Raw genomic sequence first — 18,182 nt, forward strand, 5'->3', positions numbered from 1 at the left:
TTTAGTATTGTTTTTGATACATTTTTAAACTGAGCTCCTTATTGATCCAGGATTTAGGACCATTTCAGTATGAGAAGCTCTCTGTTTCATAACATTAAAAGTAAAGTTGGGCTTTACTTTGGAGTTTCACATCAGTTTTTTTTCTAAAGCCCAAATAAAAAACCATAAAACACTCAACAGATGATTTATCGTGTAGACGTTACATCCAACACATGAATACTACGCAGCAGTAAATGTCGTTCGCAGTGAGACAATAAAAGTGTTTTTTCTTTCTTCCTGTGTTTTGTAGAAGAAACAGGTGGAAACACTGGACTGCAGGCTGCAGAGTGTGACCACCTTGTCAGCGTCCAGTCCTTTAGACCATTATGGAAACTACGATAGAATGAAGGGACCTTTTATTCCAGAGACTAAAATTCACAGGAATTTCTTGGTGAAAACACGGCTTTACTTTTGTTCCCCCAAACCCCATGGACTGCAGTCTTTTTACTAAATGCCTAAACATGTTGAGTAATAACAAACCCTAGTTAGCATGAGACAGATTTACTAATGGAATAGCTTTTTTAGAAAACCATTTCTATTCCCTTAACACATGATTACACTTTAAAGGTATGGACCAGTTCATCATAGACCCAAATCCTGATACCGCTGCAGTGTGTTGTTTCGTCCTGCTTTTCAATGTTACATTGGCATGCTCTACTTAAAAGATATTTTACAGAAAGTACACAGCATTCACTCGTGAGACATTTGTTTCCTTGTTTGGTGCTTAAGTGCCAGAGTGGTGCTCGGCTGTGACTTACACCAGTCGAATCGCTGAGTAATATCACTGCTTCTTCTAAAGTGAGACAGACAGATGGATGGAGAGAAATGCAAATGTTGGTAAAGGAAAAGCATCCCAAGCTTCACATAAGCGCTGTATGTGAACAGTAAATGGTAATATTCCTTTTATTTACTAACCTGAATAAAACTATTTTTAGGCATGAACCAAACATTCAGAAATACCTCAAGCAGACTCCAGTGTGTCTTTTAATTTGATGGTTCCCAGTTTCTTACCATTAACAGAGCAGATGAGCAGGAATTAAGAAAGAATACCAAATGACCACAAGAGGGCAGTCTACCCAAAGATCTGTGAAAACCCTTTTCGAGTATTGACTGAAAAAAATGGTTGGATCACCCCCTTATATCACCGGAGTGTTTGTATGTCAGTAGGAAAGGTATCTTTGTATGTTTGTCTGGAGCATCTGTGAGGAAAGGTGCTACGGTATCCAAGTATATTAGATGTTTGTGAATGTCCGGTCATATTTTCTTCTGAGTTTGCATGTGTGTGTGCTGGAGTGTGTAGACGGCTCAGGTCCCCCTGCTCACACAGCACCCCCACCTGTCAGGTATCTGAGATAATATAAAGTCAGGAGGGATGAATGAATGTGGCACCGAGTGCTGCTCTGAGCAGGAGGAACAGAAGAGGAGAGGTGAGTTCTCCTGACCCTCATCAGACGACAGCGGAGAAAGGGAAAGAATACGCCATTGTGCCCGAGCGCGGGAGATGATGAAATTCAAGATCCCCGCGCTGTGGCTTCGTCTTAATCTGGGGGCCCAACCTCGCGCGAGGCTAATCCCTCCCCGTCGAATTACTGGCCCTGGTTTGATTGTATTTTGTCATTGAAAATGGCAGTGTCAAACACTACCTTTTTCTCTCCTCTATTTGTTCGTCTGCCAAGTCGAATCGCATAATCAAAAGATGGAGAGAGAGAGAGTGAAGAAGAGAAAGTGATGGGGAGAGAGAGAGCTGGCAGGCTGAAAATGGCTACACGGTAGTATCTCTAAATTGCATGCTACCCTTGCCTTTCACCCTTTTTCAAATAGGCACGTATTATCAAAAAGGTGTGCAAATTGAGAGTCAAAAGATTGGACAGCTATATTTGAAGGCATTGTGCTGACAGGCTCTTTTGTGTGTGTGTGGGGGGGGGGGGGGGGGGGGTGTTAATATGTGTGTGTACGTGGGTTAATGTGTGTGTGTCTCTTTGTGTATTTTCTCTGTGTTTGCATATCAACCAAAGCTGGAGATGGTAAACCAACTTCCCTCATCTTCAAAGCTTTGAGGGAGGATTTAAATAACACACACACACACACACACACACGCACACGCACACACACACACACACACACGCACACACACGCACGTACAGGACTGTTGTGTTTAAAGTGAAAAGCTATCATATCTGAAGACATTGAATATACAGTGTTAAACTCCAAGGCCCACTCTCCCTGCTCCTCCCCTCTATCTCTCTTCTATTTAAAGTCACACTTCACCTTTTTTTCACTCACATTTCATCAATGTCTTTCAAGAAAGGAGGAATTTCCAAATTCACGGCTGCAACGCCAAATCATTGCTTAAACTGGTTTAACAGCCTGTCTGCTAAATGTTTCAGCAAGTTTTGAAATTGCCACTTTAAAGGCTCATGGTTTCAACCATCTCTATTAATTTCTCCCCACACATACAAACATTTTTTAAAAACCTGGTAATAAGTAATAATAATAATAATTCATAGGATTTATATAGTGCTTTTTGGATATTAAAAAAATGAAATGCTGGACAATACAAAAAAATTACTCAGACACGAGTGGAAAAGAAACAAGATACAAATACAGAAATACAAATACCACATTTAGGGGTTTGTGAGTTCAGGTGTGGAGGGCAGTGGGAGTCAGGTTTGAGTACTGAAGGGTATTTGCTAGTTTTAATTAAATGTCATGTCATTTAACACACATACAGACGAATGTTTGACTTATTTAATGTGCAGTATATTAAGGGAATTTGTAAATCATGGCTTACGTTTAAGTTTATTTCACCCCTCCGGCCATGTTGCTTCCTTTTTGCTTCTCTATCCCTCTCTGTCTCCCTTTCAGTCCCCTCTCTGAGCTGATGTCCTGTCTATTGTGGACCTCATCCAACTCCATTAAGGCCATTTCTACGCCACATTCCTCCCACTTGGCGCACACTCATATAGTCACACACTGTCACGTAGTCATCTCACCGCACACAGGGAGAAACCATGACACCCAACCACACACACACACACACACAGGCCGACCTGCCTCCATCACCTTTACACACACACCCACTCGCTGTATTGTACCCACAGCCATGGTGTGTGTACTGCCTCCCCCTCCTCTCCTCTCTCTGTCTGGAACACATTACGTAGGCCAGTGGCTTGTGAGCGCTGACTGGGCCTTGGGGAAGAAAAACACAATTATTTCAGCCCTTGGCTATTCACGCAAAGGTGACAAAAGCTGGTATGAAGTATGAAATCCCAAAAGTTTCTCCAGCGCCGAGGCCGACAAATTGGGATTAATTTGCGCTCGTGTGCACGCATGTGTCTCCAAAGTTTTCACCTTTGCTCGTTTCCCATTTCTTGAATAGTTTGGAGAGCTCAAAAGGCTAAAGAGTGTGTTGTTTGTGTGTGCTCTCAGTGTTAATTCTGTATAATAAATGCTTTATAGTGTGTGTGTGTGTGTGTGTGTGTGTGTGTGTGTGTGTGTGTGTGTGTGTGTGTGTGTGTGTGTGTGTGTGTGTGTGTGTGTGTGTGTGTGTGTGTGTGTGTGTGTGTGTGTGTGTGTGTGTGTGTGTGTGTGTGTGTGTGTGTGTGTGTGTGTGTGTGTGTGTGTGTGTGTGTGTGTGTGTGTGTGTGTGTGTGTGTCACTGGCAGGCAGGCGGGGGGATCTTAGTATGGGATCACACATTCACACACGCTTTCTAAATTAATTTAATCTAATTAATCGCCCCGAGGAGAGGCAACAGATGCTGGTGATTACCCCCCATGCCTTGACCCCCCCCCCCCTATGCTGACACATACACACATCGCTTCCACTTGAGGTGCACACACATAATTATTACAACTCTAAACGCTGCCATTTTCTGCCACTGTGCAGCTAAAATGTATTATTTTTGTTCATTGGAGCACATACGGTATTATGTGCTGGATAAGAAAATGAAGACGCACACACAATATAGAGCCAATTACTCCAAAGAATTAAGCTCTTAGCCCAAAAAACAAAAAAAAATCCACAACGTCAGAGGTGTGTGTGTGTGTGTGTGTGTGTGTGTGTGTGTGTGTGTGTGTGTGTGTGTGTGTGTGTGTGTGTGTGTGTGTGTGTGTGTGTGTGTGTGTGTGTGTGTGTGTGTGTGTGTGTGTGTGTGTGTGTGTGTCTAGAGAACTATGTATTTGGATTTGTGTAGGGTGCTCTGTGTGTGTGTGTGTGTGTGTCAGTGTGTTGTAGGTGGCTATGGAGGCCGGGTGGTCCCTCCTGTCGCCCTAATAGGCTTACTGGCCCCCTAATCCACACCACACCACCCCATCACATGGCTGGTCTGCTGACTAACTGCTACCACCATGAGGTGTGTGTGTGTCTGTGACTGCGTCTCTGTGCAGGTGTCTTATTTGTGTGCGACTGTGACAGAACAGTCACAGTGGTTTTATTCTTTATTTGGTGTGTGATCACAAGCATTTGTATAATAAACCCCATTTATTAGTCAATAATCCATCTTCTTGAATGTAAGAAGAAGATTTGATAAAATGTTTGATTAAATGGCTTTGAGATATAGGAACAAAAAAAACCCCAAATGACCTGAGTTCTTGGAACTCATGTTGGGCCCTTTTTTATTCAACAAAATCTAACATTGGTAGGAATTGTAACAGTCAGGTAGCTTATTAGACACAGAACCTCAGCAAAACCAGTCTATTCACTTCCTGTTTTTTGAGGTAGCAGTATGTAACATTCTACTAAACATGACAAGTAGAATAGAAACGAACAAGACATCAATGAGGAAAAGCCAGTTTCAAACAATATGAATAGTGCATGTTCCAGGCTTACATCAACAGCCATCACCCTAAGTCCCGTAACAAGGCTTTGTCACACTTTGTGATGTATTAATCGGAAAAATAAATGCGACGTTCTTGGGAAGTGAGTTAGCATAAATGCTGGTTGTTCGCTAGCATCGTAAGCGTAAGTAGCAAATCTGCAACTTTTTTTTCTCTGAAAATTGTACCGGTGTGTTTTGTTCCTGAATGTTCCGTTCCAGCAGGTACGGCTGGTCATGCTTTCGGTTCACTCGTGCCGAGAGCAGCAACAAGCTGTAGTTCACAAAGTGGCCTCACACAAAACCTACCATTATCTAACTTCTACGCCATAAATCGTAGTTTTTTTTTACATGAAAAATTATCTTTAAAAACCACAAACAACATGTGAAATTCATGGCACAATTCAAACGGGACCAGAAACTAATTTTGATCTCGCCATAGGAATACTGCATCAGGAATTAATTGTTAGGTCCCATGTACCGGAAATAGAAAGGCGGGACTTCGCCACTCTATATCTGCTGCAGTGCGATCACAAGCATGAAGGCCGCCATTCTTGTTGTTATGAGACGGGAAGAAGTCAGGCTCTGTAGCACGATACTAACGATCTCTCTGGAAAGGTAGAGCACGGAGACATTTGAGACATTTTAATTGTTCACAATCTAATATCGTCGTATCGCACACCCCTATGGCTTACTGAAAAAAATATATCAGTTTGCTCTTTTTGTAACTGTACCTTTAAGCGAAGGCGAATTTAGGTGTTTGTCTTTTTGCATCTGTAGATTTCACCTAATTTCACCAAAAGTTACCGTTAAATAATGGCTCCTTTGCATATTAAAACATAAGATTCCAGAACACTTCTTCAGAATGTCATTTCCCAATCCATATCTTTAAAGGCTATTATCACATTTTTCTTCTGCACTAAACCTTACATCCACCAAACGTTCCAGTTTCATTCCTATCTATATTCTGAAGGTTTCTACTGAGGGCGTTGTTCATTTGTCATTCATAGCTTGATTTATACAACAATGAATTACTAAAAATATGGAGAAAATTGATTTATGGAATGATTCAAAGAGGGATCCAAAATCCCTGCTATAATAACCTTTGACTCTAATATGTCAACAAAACACACACACACACACACACACACACACACACACACACACACACACACACACACACACACACACACACACACACACACACAGGCTCTTCAAGCTTTTGGCACACACCTTATCTTCTATCTGTGTGTGTGTGTGTGTGTGTTTTTGCTTACATCCATGTGTTTGTTAATTAACTGATTAAACTGTTGCCCCTGATGATGTGAGAGAGCTTTGTCTCTGTGCTTGCGTCATCTTTTTGCCGTCTCTCTGTTTGTGTGTGTTTTTATGTGTACGTGTAGCTTTGTATTTAGTCTCATCATATTGTTTTGTCTGCTTTGCTGTTTTATCTTTGCCGTTTTTTCCTACGCTTCCGTCCTTGTGTGGTTGTTCCCCCCGCATGCTGTATATACTGTGTGTGTGTGTGTGTGTGTGTGTGTGTGTGTGTGTGTGTGTGTGTGTGTGTGTGTGTGTGTGTGTGTGTGTGTGTGTGTGTGTGTGTGTGTGTGTGTGTGTGTGTGTGTGTGTGTGTGTGTGTCACACTTACTGTCTACGTGTGTCTTTACGTTTGCATGTGTGACTTTGTATTTGTGTGTCGTTGAGAGCAAGTGTGTCTCGTCCCACTGGTCCAGGTTGTGACCTCGGCTTTCATCTCCTTAGTCTGAGGCTCCTGCAGCCCGCTGCTCTCAGCTCACAGCCAACAACGCAGCAGATGTCACCAGACACGGCAGCAAACACACACACACACTTACACACACACAGACACAGACATAATGTCTCTCTCTCTCATATACAAACAGGCACACACACAGACTCACGGCATGTGTCCACATACAGTAAATATAATCCCACACGCAGACACACACATCCACATATAGATACATTTCTAGCCCGTGCACGCACATGCGGAGTCTAAACCGGCCCAAACAGGTTTTGTTTTGCCTCATACAGTGTGATGTTTGACCCCAAAATAAACATCAAAACACAAGTGTCACCTGGGAAACATCCGCATTACCTGTGTGGCCTTCACACAGCCTCAGTTAGTGTGTGTGTTTTGACTCCATATGTTGACGTTCCAAACTGCGGATGATTCACACATCTTCAGTTAACAAGATGTGTTGTGCACTGCCAGTTAATATGGATATACTCTCTGTGCATCCAGGTCTGTGTGTAATGGCATCCCTACGAGTGAAGGAACTCTACGTAGGATTCAGTCCAGTCACGGATGGTGAAAATCAGTGCAATCAAGCTCAGTATTTACACTTGATACAGTATCATGGTTCACAGGAAATGCAACCACATTGTAACTTTTCTACACAGTCTTGCACACTTGGAATAACAAGCTGTCTGCAGTGTGTAGAGTTCTGTGGGTGTATTATAGTAAAAAGGTTAAATCTTGGGCATCCTGGTAGGTTTATGACGATTATGCCACGTAATATCATTGTGTGCATCCTTCAGGGGACTCTATATTAACTCAAAGGAAGCCATTTTCTGTTCCAGTACCATGATGGCTGTTGTCCCAGTCCAAGCAGGGCCGGGCCCTGCAGAGGTTTGCCAGATCGCTGTGTCCAGGCTTGTGCCAGTCTAGAAATAAGGCTGTACCTCCTCCTCCTCACTGCCTCCTGTCCCCATGCTGACCCAGAAGACACACTGACTCCCACACACACCTAAGCACTCATACACACACACACACACATCCTACTACAAACACACTAGCTGGCAAGGTTCAGCAGAGGTGTACTGTATCAAGTGAGTAAGGAGGTAGTCTGAGATGCTATTTCTTCAAGGTGTGCTATTTGTTGCCTTGCATTTGTAAATGCCATGTCACTCATTCAGTGACATCAGTTTAAACCGGATGTGTAACTACACATCCAGCCCCGACCTGCACCCCCACACGTTACAGAACACAAGTGCTAATGAGGTCATGAACTTAAATGATCTGTTTCTTGATGTTTCCAACAGTTCATGTGTCTTTAAGGTTTTATTTTCGTATCATTTCGTAGTGCTACCGTCTCATCGGAGGCTCTTAGTCGTGCCATTTTGTCCGTTATCAGTCATCTCCGAGGTCTTCACATCCTGCCACCTGTCCTCCATGGACAACTCTAATCAGACTCTTCCTCACCTGTCTTCATCCTCACCTCGTCTTGTTTTGACGTCTTACACGGCGATGATGGGTGGTCAGGCAGTTCTGGTGTGACGCGAAGACAAGACAGCGGAACGCTATTATCTCCATCTCTGGGTTATTTATTTTTCCTCTGTGCGACTTTAGATGGCTGCTCGTGATGGAGACAGACCTGTGTGGCCCTCAAAACACTGCCCTCCGCAAATCCCCCTGTTTATCCACAAGCTTGACCCGCTGGGCCTGCGTTCGCTCGGTAGATGCATGCAGTGTGTGTGTGCGTGTGTGTGTGCGTGTGTGTGGGCGTTGGCAGTGGTGGCGAAAGAATCAAGTGATGAACTTAGGTTAAACTTGTGCGTAGGGTGACTCGTTAGACATTATCTCGTCAAGATCCGCCCACAGTGCCAATGTGTCCTTGTATAGAGCATTTAAGGGAGTGAACAGACACACACACACACACACACACACACACACACACACACACACACACACACACACACACACGGTTTCTGGCAAACTGAGGCGACTGTTCTGCTAAGTGGCAATGAATAGGGTCTTGTGATGTGCTCTGATGCCGGCGCTAAGCCAGCCACTGACAGTTAGACTGATCCCCAAACATGTCTCTGTCTCTGTTTGGGATATAAATCTGTACTTGGAGCACAGCACCCAGAGAGGACGGGGTCAGGAATTCAAGGTGTCTACCAGTAAAGGCGCACACCCATGGGTGTTGAGGAGATGTGGCGAAGAGAATTGCTGATATCGGGGTGTCAAAATGGGCTTCAAATTGTCCTTTTGAGCAAAGGTGAGACGATAAAGGATATTACAGGGACACAACGTCTGCAACGTATGCTTTGTTGTAAATGCGCCTGCAGCATTGCGTTATCAGTTGACAGGAGTAGGAACCCTGTGGAGGCAGTGTGGCGACCCTTGCCCCCCTTTCTATCAGTCTGTATATTAAAGGTTATGCTCCTGTTTCAATATTTCTCCAAAATTGATCAACTAAATGGTTCATCCACGATGTACACATTTGGATATGAGAGGGAGCCGTGTTTTTGTGAGTGTGTCTCACATGTTAGATAAACATAAACAGAATCGGGGAACTATATTGTTCTTTCTTGGAAAAGGGATTTCAAAGACCAAGCGCTCACCCATGCACACACACACACACACATGCACACACACTCTCACACATGCACACACACTCTCACACCAGCTCCTTATCCAATCCCTCCACTAATTCCCCTTGGTAGAAGGTGTTCATTGTTTCTCTTTCATTCTAATCTCTCCCTCTCCTCTTTTTAAAATCCATATGAGATTCTCTTTGAGTTGGCCACAATCAGAAGCACTGAAGCAGAGCATCGCCCTGCTAATGCTCTTTGTCTCCCCAGATTTGTCACTTAGCATGGAGAGTACACCTTTGTCATGGAGCAGGGTGGGAGAGAGGCAGACTCTCACTTGGGGCAATTGTTTCTTGTCACAGGCCATCTTAACCCCCTCTTCCCCCCGTAAGCAAATCAGCTTTGCTCTGGATTAGGGCCCTATCATAGCTCTGTCAGATCTCAGCAACCTGCCTTAAACAGCTAAAACAAACAGATCTTTAAAGGGAGAATTGAATGGATGTGGAGGTTCTGATTCCCCAAAAGTCCCAGTGATGTCTTTACCTGGAAATCAATATTTAATTTTAGAGAACGAGATCTTGTTGGGAGTTTGATCAACTAAACCCATGCTCTCCTCAGCACCCTCTTCTCTGTTATCGCACGTCGATAGCAACTGTCGCCCCTTGAAAGGAAAACGAACTCTTAAAAAATAATTAAGTGAGTGTAAATGGTCAGAAGAGGGGACTCCTTAACTTAATGTTTCCCCCTCTATTCAGCTTGTAAAGCTTGTGATGCTCTTTTTGTAACTTTTATGACTATAAAAGTCAGTGTTGTCGTTAGTCTTTCGCTGTCATGGTGACAGATTGAGCCAGATTCAGTCGTCGTGTCAGCTCTTTGTGGTTGTTTTCTTCATCATCATTCATTCTGTTACACACAACCACTCCATCATCTTTCATGCACGCAAATCTGTCCAATTTACACGTACACACTCGGTGGTGAGTCTGCCGTCCTGATATCTGGACTGTGTGTGTGTGTGTGTGTGTGTGTGTGTGTGTGTGTGTGTGTGTGTGTGTGTGTGTGTGTGTTATGTTATGTTATGTTATTGGCCATTTTAGGCCTCTATGATGGCCAGAGATGGTGAAATTGTGGGAAAAGTGATGAGCAGGCACTTCATACACCAGGGATGAACTCCTGCTATAATCCCATCGACCTGTCTCTCTCTTTCTGCCTCCTCCACTTGGCTCTGTCTTTCTTTCTCCATCAGCCCCTCTCCCTCATTTTCTCCATCTTTCTCTGCTTTTCTTTCCATCAGTCTCCTTGCTATCCACCTCTCTGTCTTTCATTTTTGTCTTCTCTACCCTTCTCTCTATCCATTTCTTGACCACCAGCCCTTCTTTCCAACCCCCCGTGTCCCTTTCTCTCGTTCCAGCAGAAGTGCAGAGCCAGGGCTTTTGCCTGCTGGTAATTTATTTTCCCATTAGCCCCCTGTCTGAAGTGCATGCTCTAGGTCTGAGTGTGTGTGGGGGGCACTGAGGGCCACCCAAAAGAAAGACCCGGAGAGACGAAGAGAGGAGGGCACCCTGGACACACTGATAAGACGCCAGAGAGGGAGGCAGGGTGGGAGGGACATAAATGAAGGGAGAAAGACGGGATATGAGATACTGGCTGGGTGTCCATCCAAGCATTTTTACTGGTTATGAATTATGATGCAAACTCATTAAAAAATACGATAAAGCAGATGATTGTAGATTTCAGTGGAACGATTTCTGTTGTTGAAAAGCCATAATCAGTCATAATTGTTTGTCATTTATCAAACAAAGGTGCTTTTAAGTTTTGAGTATGTGCTCCTTTTCATGTTGTATGTAACTGTAAATTGAATTTCTTTCCATCGTCCACCTGCCGCTGTGAATCGTGGATTCTATACGATACCAACCATTTAAGTATTTCGGCAGGTGAGTGAAGCCAATAGCAGCCACTTGCATATTTTTGCAGTATTTGGCGAGTTAGCTTGTGATTTCTTTCCAACCCTGCCTTGAAAATTGTGATCGGTCTTTCTCTATTTTCTGACATTCTATTTACTAAACAACAAATTGATAATACAATTGTTAGTTTAATCCTGATCTCATCCTGAATAGGTTTAAATGTCAATTTGCTTCATGTTCATGCCGCAAAATCGCTTCTAAGGCTCCCCTGTTAATATATTCATTAAATATGTACACTTGTGGATGTGCCATGCTTTTCCTGTAATCCCTGTCCAGTCAGCTTTGCTTTTTTGCACTTTGTTTAATGGGTTTAGTGTTAATGTGTGTGTCAGGTGCTCAAACAGAGCACATAGGAATGACATAAATATACATTAAATGAAATTGTGACCTAATCGGAGACTGGGGGAGTAGGAGGTTAGGGTGACTGTCATTCACCCTGTTGGCTCATTGGTGTAGAGATGATAGCTCTTATATCTGGAGGTTTCATTAATGTTATGTTGTTAATATTAATGAAAATATTGCAGTTCTTCAGTGTATTTCTGTGTCTGTGTTTGGCTGAGCAAGAGGTTAGTCCCAAATAAATCACTCCTCTCCCAGTTGGTTTTTGACTCCTTTCATCTGCTGCCATCGGCGTTAAAGGCATCCCCCTCTCTCTCTGTCGCACACAAACACACAATTGGCTGTTTGGCTGATCATCATCCTGGCAAACGGAGCATATTGGCTTCAGAAGCAAGAGATATCATCTGTTAAGCATTAGTTGAAATGGATTGAATTAACAGGTTTTACAACATGATGCCATTAAGCAGAATAGCACAGAATGCCACTTTGTGCAGTTTTCAGGTGATCATGACACCGTTTCATAGGAGTGGGGATCTCTTGGCACCTCACGATTCGATTCGATTACCATTCAGAGGTTAATCATTAAAGGAAATCAGCAGCTAAAAATCAGGGTAGCGGTCTGTGGCCTCCCGGCACCGTGGGATAGTATCTGAACGTTTCATACAGAGACCGAACAAACTAGGAGTAAAACCAGAGACTGTTGGTGAAACAAACGAAACAAGCATTTTTAAAGTTGCGTATCGTCTTAACGGACTATAATTTCATACTTTTTACTACTCGTTACTTCGGCACACTCTTCATCCCCACCATCACCAACACATCTGCTTCTCTTGCCTCGTGAGTTGGAGGCCCGTACTGATCCTTCCTGGACCCGGTAGTAGACACACCAGTCTGTCCCAGGTCCAGGTTCTTTATACAGAAAGGTCTCCATGTCTGGAGCTCAGAGTCATTCTAAACCAAAACTACACTGCCCTGTAATCTGTGGTCCTTTCCCTTTAAAACTAGCCTAATCCTGCTCTTGTTGTGACTAATCTTCTCTCCGCTCTCTTACTTCTCTCACTTTCCTTCCACTGTTTGTCAACATTGTCGTTTTTTGTTGCTCGTGCCCCCCAGGGATGAGGAGGTGGTCAGCCAAAGATGTCCCATTTTGGGGGGATTGAGTTAAAACGGATCCACAAGGTGGTTCTTCTAGTTGAGAGAAAATCCCGTGGTCCTTTTTGCTACTGGTGTGTCAGTATGTGTGTGTGTGTGTGTGTGTGTGTGTCCATTTGACAATACACATGAAAGCCATTTGCACAGTTCATTCCATTATTAAGACCATTGTTATTGTAATTCACATAACCACAGTGATAGCGTTGCATGCCTTTTATGTTCATTGTTGCATTTAAAAATACACACTTCTCTGGGAAAAAAAATCCTCACATATAATAGTAGCAGATGAATAAATTGGTCTTAATCTGAGTCTGTGTGTGTGTGTCTCTAACGCCTATAGTGCGGTATTCATAGGTGGTATGTAAAAAAGGCCTGCCTTATCAGTTATCAGGGGAGGCCAAATTGACACAGAGGAATCACTCCATTGTGTGCGGATTCAAAGAGAGATGTGAGCACATTGGATGTCTCCATTTCCAATAACTGTGACCTTGAGGCGAGAGGAATAGCGCGGTGCTCTCCCCCACCCCCACCCCCACCCCCAATCTGCTGACTGCTGAATTCAACCAGAGCCAGCTGATTTTGGGCGTGGGGTCGGAGGGCTAATCGCTGCTACCTCAGGGTTATTCTATAGGGTAAATTGAGTTTGGCTTTTATTTTTTCTGATCCGTGTGAATACAAATTACAAAGGCCTGTGTACACTTTAGTGTGAAGTGGAACATTTGAAACCCCAATTTTCATATTATCTGCTTTTAGGTTGAGGTTTTGTTAGAAAACGGCTGGAAGAAAAGACATCAGGAAAGAAAAAACCGTTTCATGTGACAACCGTAGTTTGTGGTAGTGTACATCGTCAAATCTGACTTTTCAGATGTGCAGTCATAATGAAGTCTGAGTGTGGATGACCTCAGGCTGCCCCTTTCATCCAGTTTAGGATTGTTTTGTTTTGTGGCTGCAAGCTTTAGTCAGATAATCATCTGCTTGACGTTGAACCAATGATTCATCACTTATTGCCGCGATACCGCAGCCATGATTTATCTTCTATTTTCCTCAACAATATACTAAACCTCGCCACACACTCCCTTCAGTTATTGACACATTGATTGTATCATACACACTGCCACCAATGGCAGTAGCCAGAGTCTGAAAATAAGCCACCGTGCAGGTTACTGAACATTTCTCAATGTCTGCTACTTGTAAAATCTATGTAGAATACTTCAAAATGATTAAGTAAGGAATAAAGTTGTACCAGACACAGTATATGTATCATGTAACCTTAGTTCCTGTTTGTATTAAGGAATTCCTTTTGACATTTTTAACATCTGTATCTGTTCTTTTCATTCCGTGACAGGAGCACAACACAAATAGTTAAAATCTCAAATTAAAGGAGATATTTGGGAACTTGGTCAGTCTCGGAACAGGTTATGTTGATGTCTGAATTGCTCGTCAAAGTGGGATTATACGGATCGGATCAATATGGTACATCGGCCATTAAAATTGGAAACCAATTGACTGGTGACACATGTGTTCAAAAACCATTAGCTGATTGGTTCTCTTTTTGTTCATCATGTGCTAACACTGCTGAACTGTGTGTGTGTGTGTGTGTGTGTGTGTGTGTGTGTGTGTGTGTGTGTGTGTGTGTGTGTGTGTGTGTGTGTGTGTGTGTGTGTGTGTGTGTGTGTGTCAGGCCAGGTCTAGTCAAAGAAGTTCTTTTAGCACTCAGTCTAATTAATCCATCTCTCAGTCACAAAAGGACTCCCGCCCCTCCTTCCTCCAGCCCCGTCCCATTGGCATTTTGGGGCAGAGGGATTCAGCAGGACCCCCGGGCACCCCTCCTGTCCTGACCCCTGCCCCCCCACCAGGGGAGCATCTGTGGATCGATCTGGGGCCAGCTGGCACCAGGAGAGAGGGGCAGGACGGGAACTCTTAACACAAACACCCCCTTCTTGAATGAAATTCATTCATAGTCATTTATGAAAATAATGAGCAGAGCAGAGAAACTTTAGGTCAGTTTCAGTTTTGATTGCTCTTTTTGTTTTTTTGTATCTTGCTTGAAGTCGGAGCTAACTGTTGGTCCTAAATGATGCTCTGCAGTTTTATTGAGATGCAGCTAGGGGGCAGCATACAGCCATCACCCCCTCCCTCCTTCTTTCTATCCTCTCTCTTTTCCTGTCCTTCTTTCTCTCTCTCCTGCTGAGACACACACACACACACACACACACACACACACACACACACACACACACACACACACACACACACACAGGTATTTAGCCATTCTCTGGGCTCAGAAAGAGAGAGCATATTGATAGTCCTATCCTCTCTGTAATAAATTAAACTTCTGCATTGTCCTTCCCTTTCATTTTACACATTGTCACAACCTCCCAGTCACCCTAATCCCAGCTACCCCCCTCACTCTTTCCTCAAACACGCACTCACTCACATGCACGCACACATTGATTGACAAGCAGCATCCGGGGAAATAGAGCAGATTTCCATTGTTTGCTGTCCCTACTCAAATCTGTTGAAACGGTTATTCCATTCTTACGCCGGGGTATTTGCATATCCTTAAGTATTTCCTATTTTCAAGATCCCTCCCCCCCTTCTCCTCCCCATCCTCCTTTTTGCTAAATCCCCTCTTCTTAAGTGTTTGGTGCATTTAGCAAATTCATTCATAACGTATCTACATGCGCTATTAGCTTAGTATAATAGCCAGGGTGTAATCTGCAGAGAGATAGGAGGTGGAGAGTTCTTTTCCCCATCTTCTCTCTTCTCCTGATGGTCTGTTCGTCGGACAAGCTACGGGTTGGTTGTGTGGTCGATGATGCGTCATTATGTTCCCCAGCTAAATCGGCAAGGCTCAAATGTCAGCACGAAATGTCAAGGGGCCTCGCCAGTCCATCGGTTGGTTTCTTCTGTAGTTTTTTTTATTTAATTATTGGTTCCAGCGAGGCGCAAGATGGAGAGAGATGGAAGGATAGGAGGGCTAGATGAGATGTTACGCTGGGAGATGGAAGGACGGAAAAGAAACAGAGGGATAGCGGTTAGAGAAACAGATTCTGACCATCTTTGACCAGAACAATTTTGGGTTTAATGTCTCGGCCAATTGCACTTGGAAAGAAGAATTTTCTCGGCAGGTCTAGGATTCACGCTGTCAACCTTTCATTGACGAAACCACTTTTGACCCCACAAGCCAACTGCATGGCTCTTCAGCCCGTAACACTCACTACAAAGAATGATAGTCAACACTGACTTGATACTTCCAATGAGTTATGAATCAGTTCTTCACACAGTCACTCTACTTGTTCCATATTGATCGAAAGAAGAGTAGCGCTGACTGCTGTCATGGGAAACTGCATCATGAGAAAGCGCAAGTTAAGAAACAACTAATCGATTTATTTTTTAAAAATACACAGAAAACATAATTCAGAGACGTTGCTGTATGTGTGCAACACACATGCCATCTCAGAAGTTAGGAGAGAACCCAACCATCGTGTTGTTCTGTCAGATTATCACTTTTTGGTTTGCAGGGAGACATAACTTTATCAATACACGTTGATTAGCAATCACAAATCAAGTTTGTTTTAATGTTGTGAACAGGATATTAAGCACATTTGATGGTGTTGATGGAAATAATTGGCTACTTGCATGATTCCTTGTGTAGCATCCATGCCAGTAATGTTTTAATGAATAGTGAAATAGTGAGAATTGAAGTCACTGCATTCATTTACATGCAGTATTTGTTGGTGTTGGCTGGCCCACAGATCTCTAGTCCCTATTTGGAGCTTACATAGTTTCTTACTATATTACCAATAGCTTTACCACTCTGTACTGATACCAACTGTGTGGGTATGTATGTGTGTATGAAGGAATACCCTGCAGTCCTCAGCGATAAGGCTGAGATTGAGTTTTCCCCACAGAGCCAAAACCACTGAGGTGTGTGTGTGTGTCCGTCCGTGTGTGTGTGTGTGTGTGTGTGTGTGTGTGTGTGTGTGTGTGTGTGTGTGTGTGTGTGTGTGTGTGTGTGTGTGTGTGAAGACATCAGGAAACAGGCAATGTAAAGCTTGTATCGCTTTATCTCCGGTACACGCCAGTGTATGTGTATATGTATATGTGCTCTCAAACTGGTGTTGTGTGAGAGAGCTAGCTGCTTTGCTTTGTTCGGCATTGTGCGCATGAGAGGATGAATCCTCAGGGCTCTATTCACAGATCAGACTAGAAGGTATTTTTCTCTGGTATAATAACTAGTGTGCACGTGTAGGAGTGTGTACGGCTACATGTGCCGTTTTTTTCCACATCCATGCAGTGAAAAAGAGACAAAAAGGGGAACACAGATGGATCTAAATGGAGGGTAAATGTGTGTTACCACTGCCTGCTGCTCTCATTCCACATGGCCTGTGAAGGGACACGTGTACACCAGTGTCTCTCTCTCGTCATGCAAATGAACACATATCAGTTAACTAAGGAAAATGTTTCCCATCACAAAAACAGAATCTGCAGAAACAGAGAAAGGACGGGCATGGTACGTGAGTGGTATCAACACAGCACGGAGGTGAACCAGTCTGCTGTTCACTGACAGCATGGCGCTGCCATAGCCAGACTTGCTGCAGACAAAACCCATCAGTTTCTGTTGGAGAGAGACGGGGGGCAGACAAAAGGCTGGAGCATCCCCAACTGTTTAGTTTCCATATCTAGCAGTCAGTGACAAGGCTCTCCGGCAGTTCTTATTTCACACACACACACACACACACACTGATTCTATAACTCTTATCACCTGGTCTGTGGCATATTCCCAAATTCCAATTTGACTGCTAGCCCCTGGCCCAGAGCACATCTCTGAAAAGAAGTGCAGCAAAAATGGCTTCGGCATGGACCTTTTGATAGGAAGGATTTCACAACTGAATTCATAATGAGGGACGCAGGAGGGCACATATTTTAGCTTGTTCTGTATTGACCAATCGACAGTGACCAACCATTATTTAGCTGGATGTTGCAAAAATAATGATGCAATTATTAAAATGAGTCATCCTGCACTTAAATACTTGTTCCCTAAAGATGGATGAAAATGAACAAACCTCTTGAGGTCTTGCAGAATATCCTGCTGCAAAAATGCTGCTTTTACTTTTTGTTTTCCCTTGGGTCCCTGCTGTATCAAATCTATGCACTGAGTAATATGGGTCTACTGTATATTCACCTGGATGTGCTTCATCGTCTCTCCCTCTCCAGGAGTCTCCATCAGGGCGGAGGAAGGCCCTGGCCACCAGCAGCATAAATATGAAACAGTACGCCAGTCCGATGCCCACACAGACGGACGTCAAACTCAAGTTCAAGCCCCTGTCGAAGAAGGTGGTGTCGGCCACGCTGCAGTTCTCCCTCTCCTGCATCTTCCTCCGTGAGGGAAAGGCCACGTAAGTCTTGGTCTTCTCAAGGAACTCCTTTTCTAAGAGTTGGGGTATCATTTCAGTTTTGACTATTGTGATTGCTACACTGCTTATTGATTACATGTGTGAAAGAATCCTGCGTCAGATTCTCGTCATCTGAAA

General features: G+C 43.6%; 1 protein-coding gene across 4 annotated transcripts in view; it reads left to right on the forward strand.

The window, feature by feature from the left end:
- The window catches only part of ehbp1 (EH domain binding protein 1), a 150,782-nt gene that overhangs the window by 30,787 nt on the left and 101,813 nt on the right, over positions 1–18,182 (forward strand). For all 4 annotated transcript variants that reach the window (XM_084021552.1, XM_084021554.1, XM_084021555.1 and 1 more), the window contains exon 6: positions 17,866–18,047. In XM_084021552.1, the coding sequence (XP_083877678.1) occupies positions 17,866–18,047 (182 nt within the window). The remainder of the gene's footprint in view (positions 1–17,865; positions 18,048–18,182) is intronic.

Source organism: Eutrigla gurnardus, assembly GCF_963514095.1.
Source record: "Eutrigla gurnardus genome assembly, chromosome: 11".
In the NCBI taxonomy this organism is placed as follows: Eukaryota; Metazoa; Chordata; class Actinopteri; order Perciformes; family Triglidae; genus Eutrigla; species Eutrigla gurnardus.